The following is an 18,792-nucleotide window of genomic DNA, read 5'->3' as shown; positions in this document are numbered from 1 at the left end:
GAAGTGCAACGAAGAAAAGTTCCGAGTGAGGTTCCCGGACGGACTTCCGGAACTTCCTGGTGCGCCCCCTCGCGGACAGAGCGGGCAGGTAGCTGGGCCAACCTGCCGGAAAGAGCTCCGCGGTTTGGTTTTGGTTTGTTTCCTTTGAGACTATTGTTTTTTCCAACTCCGAATCCCCAACAGCGTCTCCCACTCATTTACTTAGTACGGAAAAAGCCCAAAATAAGCCAGGTTGAGGAAAGTACCTAATTAAATCCTCCAACGCTCGTGAATAGCCCTGAGGAAAATACAGACTGTGTCATCCATGCTGTTTCTGCACGCTCAGGAAAGGACTTTAGGAGACAGTGCTGTGCCTGCTGAACCCAGTGCCCACAGATAAAGGAGTCCTAAAGGAGAAGGACACTGGAAAAACAGTTCCATTTCCTGAATACATTACTTATAAACGCTTTTCTAATCCTTACAATAACCCCAAAAATACACCATTGAACTACCGGTAGCAAAGTGACACAGACATTGGCAGGGTATGTTGGCCCAAGGCTGCAATGCTTGCAGGATGTGGAGATGGGAAGAAGGGAATACAAGGTCAGCATGGCCTACACAGTAAGACCCTGACTCACAATCCTAGTGAGACAGAAGGATCAAAGTTCAAGGCACTTCATAGTTCTCTTCCAGCTTGAAACACATACCACTGAACCAGGCTTGTTCTGGGCCACCAACCAGCTTCCAAATCATGACACGGGGACATTAGTTGTGAATGCCCAGCCTAATTTAGGCTCATTTAAGTTAGCCTGTTTTTCTTTATCTACCTTTTGCCTTGGGGCTTTTTACTCTTCTTTCCTTCTGTATCTTTTACTGTTCTTCTGTCTGCTGGTGGCATCTCCCCCCTCCCCTCCTCTCTCCTCTCGTTCTGCTTTCCTGGAGCCTAGATTTCTCCTCCTGTCTATTCTCTGCCACTAGCCTCACCCATTGCTCTCCTGGCGAGCTACTGACTGTTCAGCTCGTTATTAGACCAATCAGGTGCCTTAGGCAGACAAGGTGAAACAGATGCAACACATCTTTACATCATTAAACACACATCCTTACATCATTAAACAAATACAGCATAAACAAATATAGGACACCTTTACACAGTTAAAGTAATATTCTGCAGAATAACAATTATAACATATCTTTGCCTAGTTAAAATAATAATTCCACAACAGAATGGTACCCCTAGCCCCTTTCTTGTTAATACTTTCTCTCTGCTTCCTGACCACCAAGCATGAGCAGTCTCTGCCACTTGCTCCTGCCACCAGGATTCTGTCCCTCATCTGAAGCCCAATGAAATGGATTTGCCCAACCTTGAATTGAAACCTCTGAAGCTCAGTCTAGCTTCCCCCCTTCAAAGTAACCCTGTCACTGGGCATGGTGGTGCATTCATGCCTGTCACTCCAGCACTCAGGGGGCACTACATCCATTCCTGGTGCCTGTAGGGCCAAAGAGGACTTTGCATAGCCTGGAACTGGAGTTAAGGACAGTTGTGAGCTCCCATATGTGTTGAAATTTAAAAACTCTAGAAGAGAAGTCATGCCATACAACAGGACTCACATGGGAGATTTATTGGAAGAGGGGAGAAAAGGGGGCAGAGAGGGGAGCAGAGACCAGAGACCAGTCCTTGGAGACAAGAGTGATAGGAGGGAGGGAGAGAGAGAGACAGAGAGGAGGTGGAAAGGGCCCTTTTTTTGTTGTTGTTTTACGAGACAGGGTTTCTCTGTATTGTTTTGGAGGCTGTTGGACCACCACCGCCTGGTGAAAGGGCCCTTTTTAAAGGGAACTTAGGGGCTGGAGAGATGGCTCAGTGGTTAAGAGCACTGTTCTTCCAGAGGTCCTGAGTTCAATTCCCTGCAACCACATGGTGACTCACACCTACCTTGAATGAGATCTGGTGCCCTCTGCTGGCATGCAGAAGATTGTATACATAATAAATAAATAATATATTTTTTTTAAAAAAGGGAACTTACGACCTGCACAGGCGGTGCTCTTCATGGCTGCAGCTGAGGTCATATCCTGTAAGAACCCCAAGAGCGAGCTGGGCAGTGGTGGCACAAACCTTTATTTGTTTTTTTTTTTTTTTTTGAGACAGGGTTTCTCTGTGGCTTTGGAGGCTGTCCTGGAACTCGCTCTGTAGACCAGGCTGGCCTCGAACTCACAGAGATCCGCCTGCCTCTGCCTCCCAAGTGCTGGGATTAAAGGCGTGCGCCACCAACGCCCGGCTGGGCACAAACCTTTAATCCTAGCACTCGGGAGGCAGAGACAAGTGGATCTCTGTGAGTTTGAGGCCAGTCTGGTCTACATAGTGAGTTCCAGGACAGCCAAGACTGTTACCCAGAGAAACACTGTCTTTAAAAACCAAAACAAAAGAAAAAAGAAAAAACAGCCATGTCATAAATAAGTATTTTAAATGTTTTTAAAAGAAATTTTAATATTTATTTATTTATTTATTTATTTATTATGTATAGAGCATTCAGCCTTGGATGCCAGAAGAGGGCACCAGATCTCATTATAGATGGTTTTGAGCCAACATATGGTTATTGGAAATTGAACAGGACCCCTGGAAGAGCAGTCAATGCTCTTAACCTCTGAGCCATCTCTCCAGCCCAAATAGGTATTTTTAAAAAATAAATGGAGGCTAGAGAGGGGGCTTAAGGTTTTTTATTTTATTTATTTTTATTTTATTATTATTGTTATTATTATTATTTTGGTATTTTTGAGACAGGGTTTCTCTGTGGCTTTGGAGGCTATACTGGAACTAGCTCTTGTAGACTAGTATGGTCTCGAACTCACAGAGATCTGCCTGCCTCTGCCTCTGCCTCCTGAGTGCTTGGACTAAAGGCGTGCGCCACCACAGCCCGGCTTAAGGTTTTTTTTATGTGTATTTCTGGCTTGCCCTATGTATATATTTGCACCACATGTATGCAGTGCCCACAGAGAGCAATAGAGGACATTGGAACCCCTGGAATTGAAGTCACAGGTGGTTGTAAATCCTCATGTGGGTGCTGGAAACAGGACCAGGGTCCTCTGCAAGAGCAATAAGTGCTCTTAGCCACTGAGTCACTCTAGCCTCAAAGAACTTTTTTTGGGGGGGGGTAAGTGAGACATGGTTTCTCTGTGTAACTTTTCTGGCTGTCCTGGAACTTTGTAAACCAGGCTGGCCTTGAACTCACAGACACCTGCCTGCCTCTGTCTCCCAAGTACTGGGATTAAAGACATGTGTCACCACTGCCTAGCATAAGTAACTCTTCAAAAAGAAAAACAAGCCAGGCGTTGGTGGCGCACGCCTTTAATCCCAGCACTTGGGAGGCAGAGGCAGGCGGATCTTTGTGAGTTCGAGGCCAGCCTGGTCTACAAGAGCTAGTTCCAGGACAGCCTCCAAAGCCACAGAAGAAACCCTGTCTCGGAAAAAAAAAAAAAAAGAAAAAAGAAAAACAAAGCATGTTAGCCTGGCCAAGTGGTGCATGCTTTTAATCTCAACACTCAGAAAGCAGAAGTAGGTGGTCACTGTGAATCCAAAGTCATCCTGGTCTAACATAGGAAGTTGCAGGCCAGCCAGGGATAGATACATTGTAAGACCCTGTCTCAAAAAAAGGAACAAACACAAACAAATCACACAAAATGCCTGGAGTTCAGGATTCCAAGGTTATCCTCTGAGGTCATAGTTCATATTATGCCTTGACTGTACAAGACCTTGTCTTAAAGAAATCTACAGGATGGGACTAAAACTGGAATGTAAAGAAGGAAGGGAGGCATTACAATTAAGTACTTGATTAAATTTTTGTTTTGTTTTGAAACGGGGTGAGATCTTCCTGTCTCAGCCTCCACGGTGCTTTTGACAATGGTGATTAGTCAACTTTATTGTCAAGCTGATACACAGTGAACTTGAGAATCTAGCCTCATGTACATAAGACCCCATCTCAAAATAAATAAATAAACATTCAAAGTTATGTTAAAGCTTAGACCACATGTCCCAGAGCTTCCCATCTCACTGAAGAACATAAGAGCAATAACGGGATTCTATTTCTTTCATCCTCAAGTTTCTGCCTCTGCCTCCTCTTTCTATCTAAAAGATTCTTCCAGGGGAAGTTCCCAGGTCAGAAGACGAAAACATCCAGAAGGTGCCTGCAAATACACATCACCTGAGATAAGGCAGATGGTTTGCCTCTGTTATGTTGCTTTATTTCATTGAGACAGGATCTCACTGTGGCTGTCTTCAACTCACTGGGATCTTCCCTCTTCTGTGTCCTGACTCCGGTGCCACCATTTCAGACTTGCCTCTAGTCTTGTAGTCACAAATGTTAAAGGATATGGGAGTCACCTGAGATTTTTTTCTTTTGATTTTTAATAAATTTGCTAGTGGAGCTGAAGAAAAGATAGCTTAGCACATAAGATCGTGGTACTCTTCCAGAGGATCATAGTTCTGTTTGGAGAACTCACATCAGGTAGCTTACAACCACCAGTAACTCCAGCTCCAACACATAAAATAAAAACAGATGAATCTTTAAAAACTCTGCCGTTGGGCTGGAGAGATGGCTCAGCGGTTAAGAGCACTGACTGTTCTTCCAGAGGTCCTGAGTTCAATTCCTGGCAACCACATGGTGGCTCACAACCACCTTGAATGAGATCCGGTACCCTCTGCTGGCATGCAGACAAAAGGCTGTATGCACAATAAATAAAAATAAAAAACTGTATGCATAGTAAATAAATAATTAAAAAAAAAACTCTGCCGTCTAGCCGGGCGATGGTGGTGCATGCTTTTAGTCCCAGCACTTGGGAGGCAGAGGCAGGCAGATCTCTGTGAGTTCGAGACTGGCCTGGTCCACAAGAGCTAGTTCCAAGACAGCCTCCAAAGCCACAGAGAAACCGTGTCTGGAAAAAACAAAACAAAACAAAAAAACAAAAACAAAAAACAAACAAACAAAAAAAAAACTCTGGAGGCAGAGATAGGCAGATTTCTGTGACTTCTAGGTCAGTTTCATGTACGTATTCATTTCCAGAACAGCTAAGGGTACATAAAGAGAGCATGTATAAAAAAAAAGCAACATTTACTTTATTATTTTATATGCGTGTGGATGTATTGTTTGTATACAGATAAGAGGCAGGATCTCTTGAAACTGGAGTTAGTTAGCCTCCATATGGGTGCTAGGAATCGAACCTGAGTCCTCTTCTAGAGTATTAAGAACTCTTAACCACTGTGCTATCTCTCCAGTCCCTGAATTAGAAAAAAAATGCAGATTCTAGGCTCTCAGAATTATAGTTCCAGGGAATCCTCAGATAACTCTGCTCACACCTTTACTTTTTTTTTTTTTAATATGTAGCCCAAGGTGACTTCAAACCACGTAGCCCAGGCCGACGTTAAACTCCGAAGTGCTAGGGTTACATGCATGCATCTTGTTTTAAGCGACCAAATTCTAACCTTTTCCTATTAGCCAGGCTAATCCTTGACAAATCAATTCTCTATCATCTGGTAAGTCACATAACTAGCACCTTTCTGGGAGACAGGGAATCAGGCCGACTTAAAGAAAAAAAATGGGATTGGCACTGTCAGATGACAGAATCGTGCTGAGACAAACCGCGGGCAGTTTTTATTTGAACCTCCATTACCACCCAATCCTAACCCCCAAAACATCATTCCTGCCTGCAGCTTTCAGCATCTTTGGATGAAGTCGTCCTCCCCTCATCCTCCCCCCCACCTCCCCAGAGCGTCTTCATCCTCGAGTTAGGTTATCTGCTAGATGTCTGAGCCGACCTTAAATAAAGCTACAGCGCCATTCTGCCATTCTGCCACTCTGCCCTGGCTAGGCCTCGTTCAAGTACGGCCCTCCTCTTATACACTGCTAACTTAACATTTTAAAAAATGGTTTTTAAAATTTGCGAGTTCCGAGGAGGCCAAAGTCCAGGCCTAGCACGCTCCCCCTCTAACTTCACTAGGGGGCGCGACGGCCCCGGCGATGCGGCGACTGTGGCCCGGTGGCACCACCCCCCAGGGCTCCGGGCGTTCTGCCGTAGGTTACCACCGCTCCTCCTACGACCTGAGCGGGAAAACCCGGGCAGCGCTCAAGCTGCGGCCAGAGACTTCTAAGAGGCCCCACACACAGTTTGGGAGGCATCGCCGGGGTCTGAGCTCGCCCTCCTGAGCCGGGCGCCCCGGGCCGGTAACCAGGCGCACATGGCCCGCCCGGCCCTGTTTGTCCTGGCAGCGCGCCGCCGCTATTTGAGGCGGTTTTTATCTCCCAGAAACCAGCAAAACCCCAAGCCGAGTCTAGGAAGATGAAAGGGGCCGAGGGGCCTGGGAGGGGAGGACTGCGAGGCTGCGGCGAGCGGGAGCTGGCACCGGACAGGCGGAGCCCGGGAGGCGACATGGCCAGCCCCTGGGGGGTCCTGTGCGCCACGGGGCCCGGAGTCCGCTCACGCCCTCCGCCTCCGGTGTGCGCCCGGGCGCCCCCACGTCCTGCCCAGTCTCCCAATTCTCCTTCGACACAGTCCCGAGCCCACTCGACAAATGCTCGGAACTCGGATTTCTTCAAAGTGCCGTGCGCCGGGCCAGAGGGCTGGGGATCTTGCACCTGGGCAAGGGCACGGGTATCACGGGGTGGGGTCGCCTTCGGGTGTGGCTCTTCCACTCCAGCGGCGGGGTGGACAGTGGTCCGGCCGCCGCTACCGGGGAAAACGCCCTAAGCACGCCCCCAGCCCAGCGGGGGAGCCCTCGGGGCGGGGGCGCACAAAGCCCTATTGTGGCCTGGGGACGGCCGCCACAGAGTGGCTTTTGTTTCTCCGAGGCAGGCACGACTGATTGCAGGCCCCGGGCAGGGGGCGGGTTACGTGCCAGGCGGGTCAACCAGTCCGGAGTCTCACCACCGACGCGCTGGGGCTGCTGAGAGCTAATCCATACTGTGAGCACAGTTGATGCTCCGGCCTAGCCACTGCCCAGAACAAGGTCGATGGTACCCACTGAGAAAGAGCCCTGGAAGAAGACTCGGCCTTCCCGACTCTTCAGATAGCACCAGGCGACTTTTTTTTTTTTTTTTTTTTTTTTTTGGTTTTTCGAGATAGGGTTTCTCTGTGTAGCTTTGGAGCCTGTACTCATAGACTTGCTTTGTAGACCAGGCTGGCCTCGAAATCACAGAGATCAGCCTGCCTCTGTCTCCCGAGTGCTGGGATTAAAGGAAGGCCTGTGCCACCAACGCCCGGCTCCAAGTTGTCCTTTTTTCTTTTTCTTTCTTTCTTTCTTTCTTTCTTTCTTTCTTTCTTTCTTTCTTTCTTTCTTTCTTTCTTTCTTTTTTTTAGCTTTCGGTATGAAACACAACCCAGCAGTATTAAATATCTCCGACAGGAAGTCCCTGCTTTGCTAAGGAAATGTCCCGCGGCCCATCCTTCCTTCCTCTTCCCTTTTCTAATCAGACACAATTTCAAATGGAACTTTTATTTATTAAATTAAAAAAAGAGAGAAAGATTCCACAAGGGGATGATCCCTTCAACGATGCTATGCTCTTCTCAGACTCCACTGGCTTTTATCTGGGGGCCTGGAAGGCGCAGAGGATGAAACAGGAAGATCCAACAGTCTCAGGAAAGGCGTTCAAAGGCACGAAGCGGCTTTTAAAAGTCACTGGAACGGAGTTTCCACTCCTACATTGGGGGCCTGTGGATGTATCCCCAAATTCGTTTAGGGACCTCCGTCCTGCTATAAATTCTTTCTCATGGCTTCTAGGCACCAGGCCTTGCACATAGTAGGCATTGAATAAATACTTGATGTACTTGGATTTGATCCCAGAGAAAGCCTTCCCCACCTATTTTTCCGGAGGGGCACATCCAAACCAAAGTCCTCCTGTTAGGTGGACTTTCCCCAAAAGGACATGTTTCAGATGGCAGCCGCAAATTCTCCGTAACCATGACAACAGGGGATTAACCTGGTGTGAGGAGAGGGTCAGTGGCACCTGCTTTGAGGTCGAGAGAGCTGGGGTACAGTCCAGTCTTTCCCTCCGTAGGACTTGAAGTTTCACAGCTTCTGGCTGGGGCTGGGGATCTTAGTGACCTAACTGAGAGACACAGCTAAACTCTAACAACTCCTTTTTAAAACTGCACTGAGAGCCGGGGGTGGTGGTCCACGCTTTTAATCCCAACACTCCCGAGGCAGAGGCAGGTGGATCTCTGTGAGTTCGAGGTCAGTCTGGACAGCCTCCAAAGCTACAGAGAAACCCTGTCTCTAAAAACAAAATAAAAAACAAAACATAAAAAGAACTCCCCTGAAAAAGAAACCCATTGAGACCTCAATGATAGAGATCTAAGAACAAGATCTCCACGACTGTTTTGTCTATACAAAGATACATTTGATTAGATTTCCTTAGTTAAAAAAAAAAAAAAAAAGAGCCGGACGTTGGTGGCGCACACCTTTAATCCCAGCACTCGGGAGGCAGAGGCAGGCGGATCTCTGTGAGTTCAAGACCAGCCTGGTCTACCAAGCGAGTTCCAGGACAGCCTCCAAAACAATACAGAGAAACCCTGTCTCGAAAAACAAAAAACAAACAAACAAACAAAAAAAAGATCTCCTTCCTTCTCCAGCTCACTCTACCTGACCCGTCATCATAAGTTAGATAAATAGAATTATTATTATTACTATTCTTTACTCCCGGCACAGAGGGGTTAAGTACTCAAGCTGAGGGCAGCCTCCCTGACCCTGGGGTCACCCCATCTTTGGGATCAGATCCCCGCTGATCTGCCCCCTTCTTGGCACTCTGCTCCCAGCCAGGTTACTAGTACCAATCTCCTTAACGCTGCTTCCTAATGAAGAACCACCAGGGGGCAATAAATTATCATCTTCATCATCATCATCATTGTGTTCGTTGCTGAGTTTTTTGTTTTTTGTTTTTGTTTTTTAAAGGTTCAAAGGAACAGAGAGCACAAGGTAAATCTGGAACACAGCCTGAAGCTGCAGGGAAAGTGGCAAATAGGGTCGGGAAGCAGAAAGACTCGATCGATGGCTAAGAGTTGAAACCCAAATGGAAGGAAAGTAAGCGAGGCTGTGAACAGGAGCAGGGAGGAAAAAAATTAGGAAGCCAGAGCACAGGAAGTGGGCACAGGCAAGGGCTTGCGAGGAGTTTGGCTAAGACTTGTGGCAAAGGGAGGAGAGCTAAGGAGATAGCCAGGCTAGGAATGTCTAGGGGAAGGCAGAGAGAACCCCAAAGTATAACATGCATGGAAAAGAATGAGGAGCAAGCAGTGGCCCACCACACCAAGAGAGCCTGGGAAGAGGACCCTGAAGCTGGAGACCTTCCTCTACCCAGCTCAGATCTCTAGCAGATTGCTCTGCTCCGGGCTGCCTCCAGGGGCTTTCTCTGGGGGTGCAGGCGAGGTGGAAGATCGGGGAGGCTGACTGGCTTCTTCTTCCCCGACGCTGCGGCTCTCCCCCAGCTCCTTAGGGCCACTTGGGGGCGGCCCCGGGCCTGGCTCCCCGTGGGTGCGCTGGTGTTTGCTCAAGTGGTCGCTTCTGGTAAAGCGCTTGGAGCAGAGCAGGCAGGTGAACTTCTTCTCCCGGGTGTGAGTGCGCACATGGCGCTCCAGCTCGTCAGAGCGGGTGAACCTCTTGCCACAGAAAAGCCAGTTGCAGACGAAAGGCCTCTCGCCAGTGTGCCAGCGCAAGTGGGCTTTCAGATGTGAAGCCTTGCCGTACACTTTGCCGCAACCAGGGATGTGGCAGCTATGAATGGGCTTCTTCCGCAGCCCAGCCGCTGCTGCCCCCAGCCGCTCTAGCTCCTGACAATTGGGGCAGTCGCAAGTAGAACGCCCGGCCCCACTGCCGGCATATCCACCACTGCCCCCAGTGCCTGCACCCCGAGGGGGTTTGCCTGCACCACTCCCTTCCAGTTGGCCACTATTGCCAACTGCCTTGGGCTTATAGACATCTTGGGGTAGAACATGCTGGGGCCCTGGCTGCAGGAGGTGGGGCGCTGGATAGGGAGCTGGATTAAGGGGGGCAAAGTCAGATGGGTAAGTAGGCAGCTGGGGGTTCAGTGGAGGCTGGGAAGGGCCTGTGGACAGTGTCCCTTGCAGCCCATCACCCTGGCCCTGCCCACCACCTAGCCAGTTGCCCCCAGGGTGCATGTCCCACCAAGGAGTAGGTGTGTTGCCTGGACCTGCTGAGATGCCTGCATGAATGCCTGCCTTGTACCAGGAGCCATAGGGATGTGCCATGTCCAGAGAGGTGTAGACACTAGGCAGGCAGTCAGAGGAGCCGTGCCCCTTGGGCACCAGTAGCCCAGGGTCTTGGGCCCCTGTGGGCCCAGGAAATGAGTGAGGAAAGGGTGGATAGTCATTGGCATAGCCAGAGGCTGGGGCTGGAGGACTGCCTGCAGGTGAGAGGAGTCCATTGGTGCTTGAGAACGGAGCTGGGTAAGCATCCCCCATGGTTTTGGGGGCTGAAAGGTCGGAATATGGCTTCTTTGTGGTTCCTTTTCCCAGCGACGTTGAGTCCCGCAGAGGGCTGGAGCCACCAAATTTACTGCAAGCCGCTGTCAGCATGGCCAGGGGACTGGAGCCATAGTGAGCTTCTTCCTGTAGACAGAGGGAGATGACGGCTTAGGAGCAAAGGAGAGGAGAGAGGGGAGGGCATAGCTACGGGACTGAGACCTACAGACACAGAGAAGAGAGTGCAGCGTTAGGGAAAGGTTAGAGAGAAAGGGAACTAGAGGGAAGAGTGGTGTGCCAGTGAGGTCCTGACCAGGGCAGAGCTAAGATTAAGTCGTGAAGGGACGGAGAGGCCCAAACCTGATACTCTAGTCCACTGTGGAGTCTGAGGGAGAGCTGGCTGAGGTGAGAGTTAGGGTTCTGATTTAGGATAGTGGATTTGAAGCAGACAGGAGTCAAGCCATGGCCAGGGACTCATGGCCTCAAAGAGAAGCCTGGCCTGAATGCCACAGTTCACACCATAATCCTCGCACTTAGGAGGTGGAGGCGGGAAAAATCAGAGGCTCCAGTTATCAGCTACATAGCAATTCCAGGCCAGAATAGCTACATAGCTAGACCCTGTCAAAGCAGCAGACAGGTCAGGTATGGTGGCACATACCTTTAGACCTGAACTCAGTAAACAGAGGCAGGAGGATCTCTGTGAGTTCCAGGCTACCCTGGTCTACATAGTAAGTTCCAGAACAGCCAAGGATATGTAGAGAGACCTTGTCTCAAAAAACCAAAACAAACAAAAAAGCCTAGCTCCTCAGGATGCTGAGGCAGGAGGATCACTTGAGCCCAGGAGTCTTTGAGATGGGCTTGGTCAGCACAGAAAGGACACCTTCTTCCATACCTTCTCCACAGAGAACAGTGCGGGGTACAGACAAGCAACAGTCCTGGGGACCATAGTTGACCCCAATCCAGATTTTCCTAACATCACCTCAATTCCATTTCCTGTTTCTGCTTCAGCCCCTGACTAAAGAGTCACTGCCTCATCTCCCTGAAGTCAAGTCCACGTGGCTGCACCAGGAAGGAATCTCTTGGCATGGACCTTGGAGCTGGGAAGCTAGGGGAAGGGACAGCAGAGACACTGGGACATTGAGAGGGAATAGGGCTGCAGCCAAGCTTAGACTGTGGTGAAGCAAGAGTATCTTTCAAGAGGGCATTGGTAATGGAAGAGTCCAAAGTCCTCAAGACTCTCCAAGACAGGGAGCTGGTTAGAACACTGGGTCACAGCCTTACTCCTGCAAGTCTCAGTGTCCCCCTAACGTGTGGCATATGGGGCTGGTCTGCATCCCCATTCAAGTGAGTGAAAAAAGACATGCAAGTGGGCTGAGGGAGGGTTTTTAAAAACACAGAGAGGTACCCAGATGGTGGTGGTCACAAGCCTTTAATCCCAGCATTCCGGAGGCAGAGGCAGGCGGATCTCTGAGTTTGAGCCTGGCCTACAGAACAAGTTCCAAGATAGCCAAAGCTACACAGAGAAATCCTTTCTTGAAAAAAAAAACAACAAAAAACAGAGGTATCTAGTTAGTGCCTATCAATGTGCTATGACTGATCTGACCACCCTTATGACCATCATTACTCAGAAGCTCCCAGCACCCCTCCTTCGGTCAGATTCCTCTTTGGGAAGAAATGCAATCCACCATCCTCGACTAATATGTACAAGGGCCTGTATTCAACCAAATTACCTTACATAAAAGAGAGAAAATAAAAGACATCCTTCAAAAGCTTGACCATGCAGGGCCAGTGAGATGGCTCAATGGGTAAAAACATTTGACCTAAATTCAATGCCCAGAACCCACATGGTACAAAGAGACAGCTTCCATAAATTGTCCTCTGACTTCCACTGATGCTATGACATAACATTCACATAAATACACCCTATATATCTCCCCCCTTATGTGTGTGTGTATCAACCATTTTTTAAAGAGTTAGTCATTGGACTGGGCAGTGGTGGCACACACCTTTAATCCTAACACTCGGGAGGCAAAGACAGGTGGATCTCTGTGAGTTCCAGGCCAGCCTGGTCTACTAAGCAAGTTCCAGGACAGGCTCCAAAGCTACAGAGAAACCTTGTCTCGAAAAAATAAAAAAACAAACAAAAAAGCTAGTCATGCTGGGCGGTGGTGGCACAAGCCTCTAATCCCAGCACTCGGGAGGCAGAGGCAGGCAGATCTCTGTGAGTTCGAGGCCGGGTTGGTCCGACAGCCTCCAAAACAATACAGAGAAACTCTGTCTTGTAAAACCAAAAAAAAAAAAAAAAAAAAAAAGAGCTAGTCATTGGGACCAGAGGGATGGCTTGGCAGTTAAAAGTCCTATTGCTCTTCCAGAGAATTGGGGTTAGCTTCCCAGCATCCACATGGCAGTTCTAACACCCTCTTCTAGCTCCAGGAGGCACCAGGAATACACATGGTGCACATACATCCATGCAGGCAAAACACCTATACAGATAAAATAGAAATAAAAATGTACTAGTTGTGGTGGCAGGTACCTTTAAACACAGCACTCAGGAGGCAAAGGCAGGCAGACCTCTGAGTTAAAGTCCAGCCTGGTCTACAGAGTGAGTTCCAGGACAGGACAACAAGACCTACAGAGAAACCATCTCAGAAAAAAAAAAAAAGAAAGAAAGAAAGAAAGAGAGAGAGAGAGAGAGAGAGACAGACAGACAGAGACAAAGACAGAGACAGAGACAGAGAAAGAAAGACAGGAAGGAAGGAAAGAAGGAAGGAAGGAAGGGGAAGAAAGAAAGGAAGGAAGAAAGAGAGAAGGGAAGGAAGGAAGGAAGGAAATCGGGGAGAGAGTCAAATGTCTAATTGTCTGGTGTCTTCCTAACAAAACTTACAAAGGAAGGCAAGAGTCCAGGGTTCTCAGCCCGTCCTAGTGACTCCTAGTTCAATATGTATGTGTGTGAGATGTGTTGCCAAATCCTATCGGTGAGGCTAATGTGTCAAGGTCTCAGTGAAGTCATTGGCAATCATAATTCCTGTTCTGTACCCCTGCCCAACTATCCATCTCCTTCTGAGGTCCTGTCAATCCATGGGCTTCCTAACATGAGCGTCAAAAGCCACCCAAATAAACTTTTGTGTATTGTTCAACAGTAAGCCCCTGGGCTTTCCCAGTAAGAGTTTCCCTGAAGCCTCTAATGGCCCAAGCAGAGAGGAGGTTGCTGGTGGGGCAGGAGTGAACTCTTAGCATGAAGGAGAGGTGACAACGTGGGAGCTCAAGGACACACAGAGATACTGAAATGTGAGCCTCAAAGGACACTGAGCCAAGCAAAGCTCCATAGGGACACGGAAGGGGGAGGGGACCGTAAAGGGGGATGTTTGCATTAAGAGACAGAAATGGACAGGAAAGTTAAAAAACAAAAGGGTGGTGGATCTAGTGAGGCAGAATAAACAAAGGAGAGCTGGTAAGAGATTCTGGGCCGGGAAAGCTAAGGAAAACACAGGAAAAGACAGGAGAAGAAAGACAGAGGAGGAGCAAGGCATTCATGTCCCACCTAAGAGAAACCCACCATAGCGATGGGTCACAGACAACCCAAGTCCACGCCATTCCTCCTTCCTTCTCCCCCTTAGCTGCTGCCCCCTTCCCCCTCGGCCCAGCACGGCCCTGCTCGGCTCCTGCTCCGGTGGCTTCCCTGCGGTCGGTTTATTTTTAAAAACGCCGACGCGGTCCCCCGCCTGCCCGGCCCTCACACTGTGGCCACAAGGGCCTCAGCCAAGCCCAGGGACCCCACCCAGCTGTGGGGAGGTAGGAGGGGGAAAATAAGACAGCCAACCCTAGGCTGACATGAGACCCCGACTTTGGGGAGTAAGGGCCAGCGGGGCCCCTGGAGGCCAGAAAGAAAAAGCAAAGTACTGGACTGCTCTGGGGGCCAAGCGCTGGGGGTTAAGTTCCTTCACATCACAGCTTTTCTGGCTGATTGCTCTGTGTGAGAGCTGAGAAAAGGTTTCAAGGTTCTGGGTGTGTGCTCCTATATCTGGTCATATGTACCTTGTAGAAACTAAGACACCCATTTTCCAGTTCCCCTGTTCCCCACACCTGCCCCAGCACCCTTTAAAATAAAAGGCTCGGCCAGGTGTGGTGGCTCAGGTCCTTAATCCCAGCTCTCAGAAACAGGCAAGTCTCTATGAGTTTGAGTCTGACTGAGGCCAGCCTGGTAGTGAGTTCTAGGACAGGCTACATAGTGAGACCTGTCTCAAAAAGCGAAAATAATAAAGAAAATAAGAGGCTTAAAAAATACCGAACGAGCCAACGTTGATGGCACACGCCTTTAATTCTAGCACTCGGGAGGCAGAGGCAGGCGGATCTCTGTGAATACAAGGCCAGCCTGGTCTACAGAGCAAGCTTCAGGGATAGCCTCCAAAAAAATACAGAGAAACCCTGTCTCAAAATACCAATAAATAAATAAATAAATAAATAAATACTGAACGAGGAGCCTCTAACCCAAGATCATGCTAGGCGCTATCTCAACTTTTGCTCTGATGTCAAGTGAACCAAGGGGACCCTTCTTTCAAGTAACACACAGTGGAAATGCTTACCATACATCTGACAGTTGAAACTAGCTACTACGTAGGCTGAGCTCCCAAGGTCCCTGTCCTAGTTCCTAGCTTTCTCCCAAGTTTCTTAATTCACTCAGCTTTATAATTCTTAAAAATTTCCTTGCCAGGCAGTGGTAGAGTTCCTCTTTAATCCCAGAACTTGGGAGGCAAAAGCAGGAGGGTCTCTGAGTTCAAGGGCAGCCTGACCTACAGAGAGTTCCAGGGCAGCCAGAGCTACCCAGAAAAATACTGTCTCGAAAAACAAACCAAAAAACATTTTTTCTTTTATTATGAGTATTTTATTTTTATCTTTGTCATCCTAGGAATTCAACCTAAGGTCTCTCTCATCCCTGCTGAGCAAGCACCCCAGCACTGAGCTATATTCTCTAGCATTGGCCTCCCAACTCCATGCCTAGCTGGTGCCCTCTCCTCCCCTCCCCAGCTCCCCTCTCAGTTCTGCTAAGCTGCCTCCCTCTCTGAATCCCAATCCTCTGACTGCTGGAGAAGCTACTCATACCAGACTGGGGGATTCCCAGGGCCATACAGAAGAGGAAAAACAAAACAAAGCAAAACCTAGGACCCTAAAAACTAGATAAAAGAAATGGAGAGACTGCGTCATGTGGTGGTGCATGCCTTTAATCCCAGCACTCTGGAGGCAGAGGCAGGCAGACCTCTGAGAGTTCGAGGCCAGCCTGGTCTACATAGTAACTGCCAGGACTATGTAGAGAGACCCTGTCTCAAAAAAAAAAAAAAAAAAGAGAGAGAGAGAGACAGGCTGGTGCGTCCTTGGGTTAGGCATGCTCTGTTCATAGGGAGTTGGGTCTAGCATCCGTGACACATTCTTATTGCTAAATGCTTCCCCAAGTCTGTGTCTTTCCAGAAAGTCTCTGGCCTGCCCCTCCCCCAGGCGCTAGTGCCACGCTGGCAAGGCTGGCATGATGTGCATATCCATGACACTGTCCCTGCCCTGGGCAGATCAAGGACTTATATACACCTTTTCCCTCTTGCTTCCTCAATCCAGTGTTTCAATGATGACTCAACAACATATGTGTCCCTAGTCATACATATACATAATAATAAATAAATAAATTTAGACTCTATTGGGGAAAAGGCCATAACAATCAGTACACAGTGCAGCTAAGAGTAGGTCTCTGTATTTGGGATTCCTATCTGCTTATAGAGTGTGTCCACCCTACTGACTAGCAAGCCATTACCTCAAACTCAGTCCCAAAGCCATTATCTATAACCTTATGGACACCATTCCTCATTTGGATTAAGTACTAAAATAATCCATTTTATGAGTATACATGCACTCTTGCATCTACACACACAAACACATACCTCACAAAATCAGCAATATAGCCAACTCTAACACAGGCCAGTGAACACACAAGTGTCACACATGCGCGCGTGCGTGCGCGCACACACACACACACACACACACCTGCCAACAGGTTTCTGGTGAGTCAGTCACCAAAGACTCATCACTCCTGTGCCATAAGTTAGAGCATCCAGAACAGATTTTGTTTGTTTGCTTTGTTTTTGAGACAGGGTCCCTCTATGTAACTCTGGCTGTCCTCAAACTCTCTATGTGGATCAGACTGGCCTCATACTCACCTGCTCCTATCTCCCGAGTATTGGGATTGAAGGTATATGCCACTATTTTGGACTGAGATGGTTGCTTCTGAAGGCCCCAAGAATAGGGTCAATTTGATGCTGTTGGAGGGTACTGACATTCAAGGAGGATTATCTCACCCCAAATTCCTTCGGAAGGACCCTGAAAGCACCCTAGAGATGGTGACACAGAAACAGCACTAAGAGACCAGGAAGACATCAGGTTCTGAGTTTCTGTGGGTCTTCCCTTTCCAACTCTGTGCCTCGGGTCCCCCAGAATCCCTGACAAAGTTAGTAATTTCTCAAGAACCCAAATTCACATGGTACTTTAGTTCCTCAATCTTCAGAACCAGAGGCAAAGGATGCTGGGGTCCTCGCCTGAAGGGGAAGTGGCCCAATCCTCCCTGGAGCCTCCCACTCCCAAAATAGAGCTTAGTTTGTCTTTGGCTGAAAGCTAAATATTTGTGAGCCGGGCAAGCAGCCTCAGACCCTGTCCCTCCTCCTTGGTTCCCTCTCAGGCCTGGGCTCAGTTCCCCTGGCCAGCCCCCCCCACATGCACGCAGGGCTGTCCTCTTCTCTCTCACATCCTACCTCCTCTCCCACACACCAGCTCCCAGGCCAGGCTCTCCCCTCAACACAGACCTGACCAGATCTTGCTTAACGTAGGAGCCCTGGACACGGGACTCCCCCCAATCCAAAGAACTGTAGCTGAAAGCTCCTCCACGCCCACTCGGATACCATCTGCTGCCAGCCTACCTGTGTCCGGCTGTCCATTTCTTCTCCCTGTTTTCTCACTCCTCCAGTTAGTGCTTAGCTGACCTTAGGGGTCCTCCATTTCTTTTTCCTCAAGTCTCTCTCCCCCTTCTTTGATCGCCCTCTAACCCCTGGCCCTGTTTTCTCCTCCCCTTGCTTCTGCTCTCTGCTTGCCTCTCCTAGGACCCTCTCTCTCTTCATCAGGAGGACCCTGGAAGCAACTAGCTTTGCAGCTACTGCCTATGTAAACTGAGGGGGTGGGGTAGGCATGGATGAGGATCGGGAAGATTGTAGCTGGTTTCCTAGGAAGAGGAGGAAACAGTTACCTCAAGCAGAGAGGATGCCATCCTCAGGCTGGGGATCGGGTCCCAAGGAGCCAGGCAGATGGAGAGAACCGAGGAGCCAGAGGGAGAGGGGAAAGGGAGAGGGAGGGAGAATAGGAGAATGGGAGAGAAGAGATCTAAAGTTAGAAGGGACTGGGGGGTGGGGGTGGGGGGCTGCTCTCTGTCTGTAGGGATCCACCCTCTAATTACAGCTTTCCCAGCGGAGAAGACTCCGGATCCAATGAGGAGGGCGAGAGAGGGAGGCAGAGGGTCCAAATTTCCTGCTCCATTTGCTGAGCTCCCCAAAGAAGGGATCTGGGAGGGAGAGGAGGAAAGGGGGTGCCCAGGGAGCGGGTGGGAAGCAGGAATATGGGCAAGTTGTCAGAGCTTCTTTGGGGTGCTACGGGGAAAAGTGAAAAGGGTTGGTAGACCTAGGTGTCCTACATACCCCAGAAATCCAATGGGCATCTGTGGGCAGTCCCCCAGAGCTGCTCAGCATCTGTACCTGGGGAGTCTGAGGTTGGCTGTCCCGTCTCCTCTCAAGAGGTCTGGCACGAAGACCGCTGGCAATGGGTGGCCGGAGAGCGCTGGGAGGGTTCCGCTCTCTCTCAGCTCACTCTTGTTCCCACTCAGATCCAATCCTATAATCCTACTCTGACTCGGAGTCCTTGCAGCTACTCAGTGTCGCGGCAGCTTCTGTTGCTGCTGCTGCTTGCTGCTACCGAAGCTGCCGCCGCCGCCGCTCTGCTGAGGGAAGGAACAGGAGGGAAAAGGAACAAACCCCAAACCACTAATTAGAGATCTGGGGGGGGATGGGGGGTTGGGGACGACACTCACACAGAGAGACTGGAACACACTGACATACACACACTCATGGACAAACACAGGGATGATGCATGTATACGTATACACTGCTACCCACATGGGGACTGTCACTGTGGTGAATGAACACAAACTCACATACAATGAATATGATGACACAATGGGGTACCTACATTACCACCCACCACCCCCCAGGCTAGCAATGGAGATGCTTTCTTGTTCATTCAGCCACCACCTCATAAGATCAGGATGGCACTGCGTGT

At 49.3% G+C, this 18,792-nt stretch overlaps 1 protein-coding gene across 5 annotated transcripts; it reads right to left on the bottom strand.

The window, feature by feature from the left end:
• Positions 1-7,440: 7,440 nt before the first annotated feature.
• Positions 7,441-18,466, bottom strand: Sp7 (Sp7 transcription factor). Of its 5 annotated transcripts, none has more exons than XM_040753744.1 (4): positions 18,156-18,464; positions 17,711-17,738; positions 16,635-16,805; positions 7,441-10,581 (listed from the first exon to the last, which is right to left on the bottom strand). In XM_040753744.1, the coding sequence occupies exon 4, from the start codon at positions 10,546-10,548 to the stop codon at positions 9,316-9,318; it is 1,233 nt and encodes a 410-aa protein (XP_040609678.1). In that variant the 5' UTR covers positions 10,549-10,581; positions 16,635-16,805; positions 17,711-17,738; positions 18,156-18,464; the 3' UTR covers positions 7,441-9,315. The 5 variants fall into 5 exon arrangements, with proteins under 5 accessions (XP_040609678.1, XP_040609677.1, XP_040609675.1 ...); XM_040753743.1 differs by having other exon boundaries at positions 18,213-18,464; XM_040753741.1 differs by lacking the exon at positions 16,635-16,805 and having other exon boundaries at positions 18,156-18,466.
• Between the last annotated feature and the right edge of the window lie 326 nt (positions 18,467-18,792).

Source organism: Mesocricetus auratus, unplaced genomic scaffold, assembly GCF_017639785.1.
Source record: "Mesocricetus auratus isolate SY011 unplaced genomic scaffold, BCM_Maur_2.0 Super-Scaffold_100010, whole genome shotgun sequence".
NCBI lineage: Eukaryota > Metazoa > Chordata > Mammalia > Rodentia > Cricetidae > Mesocricetus > Mesocricetus auratus.
Note: the sequence above shows the minus strand (reverse complement) of the source record. Positions and strands in the feature narration are given on the sequence as shown.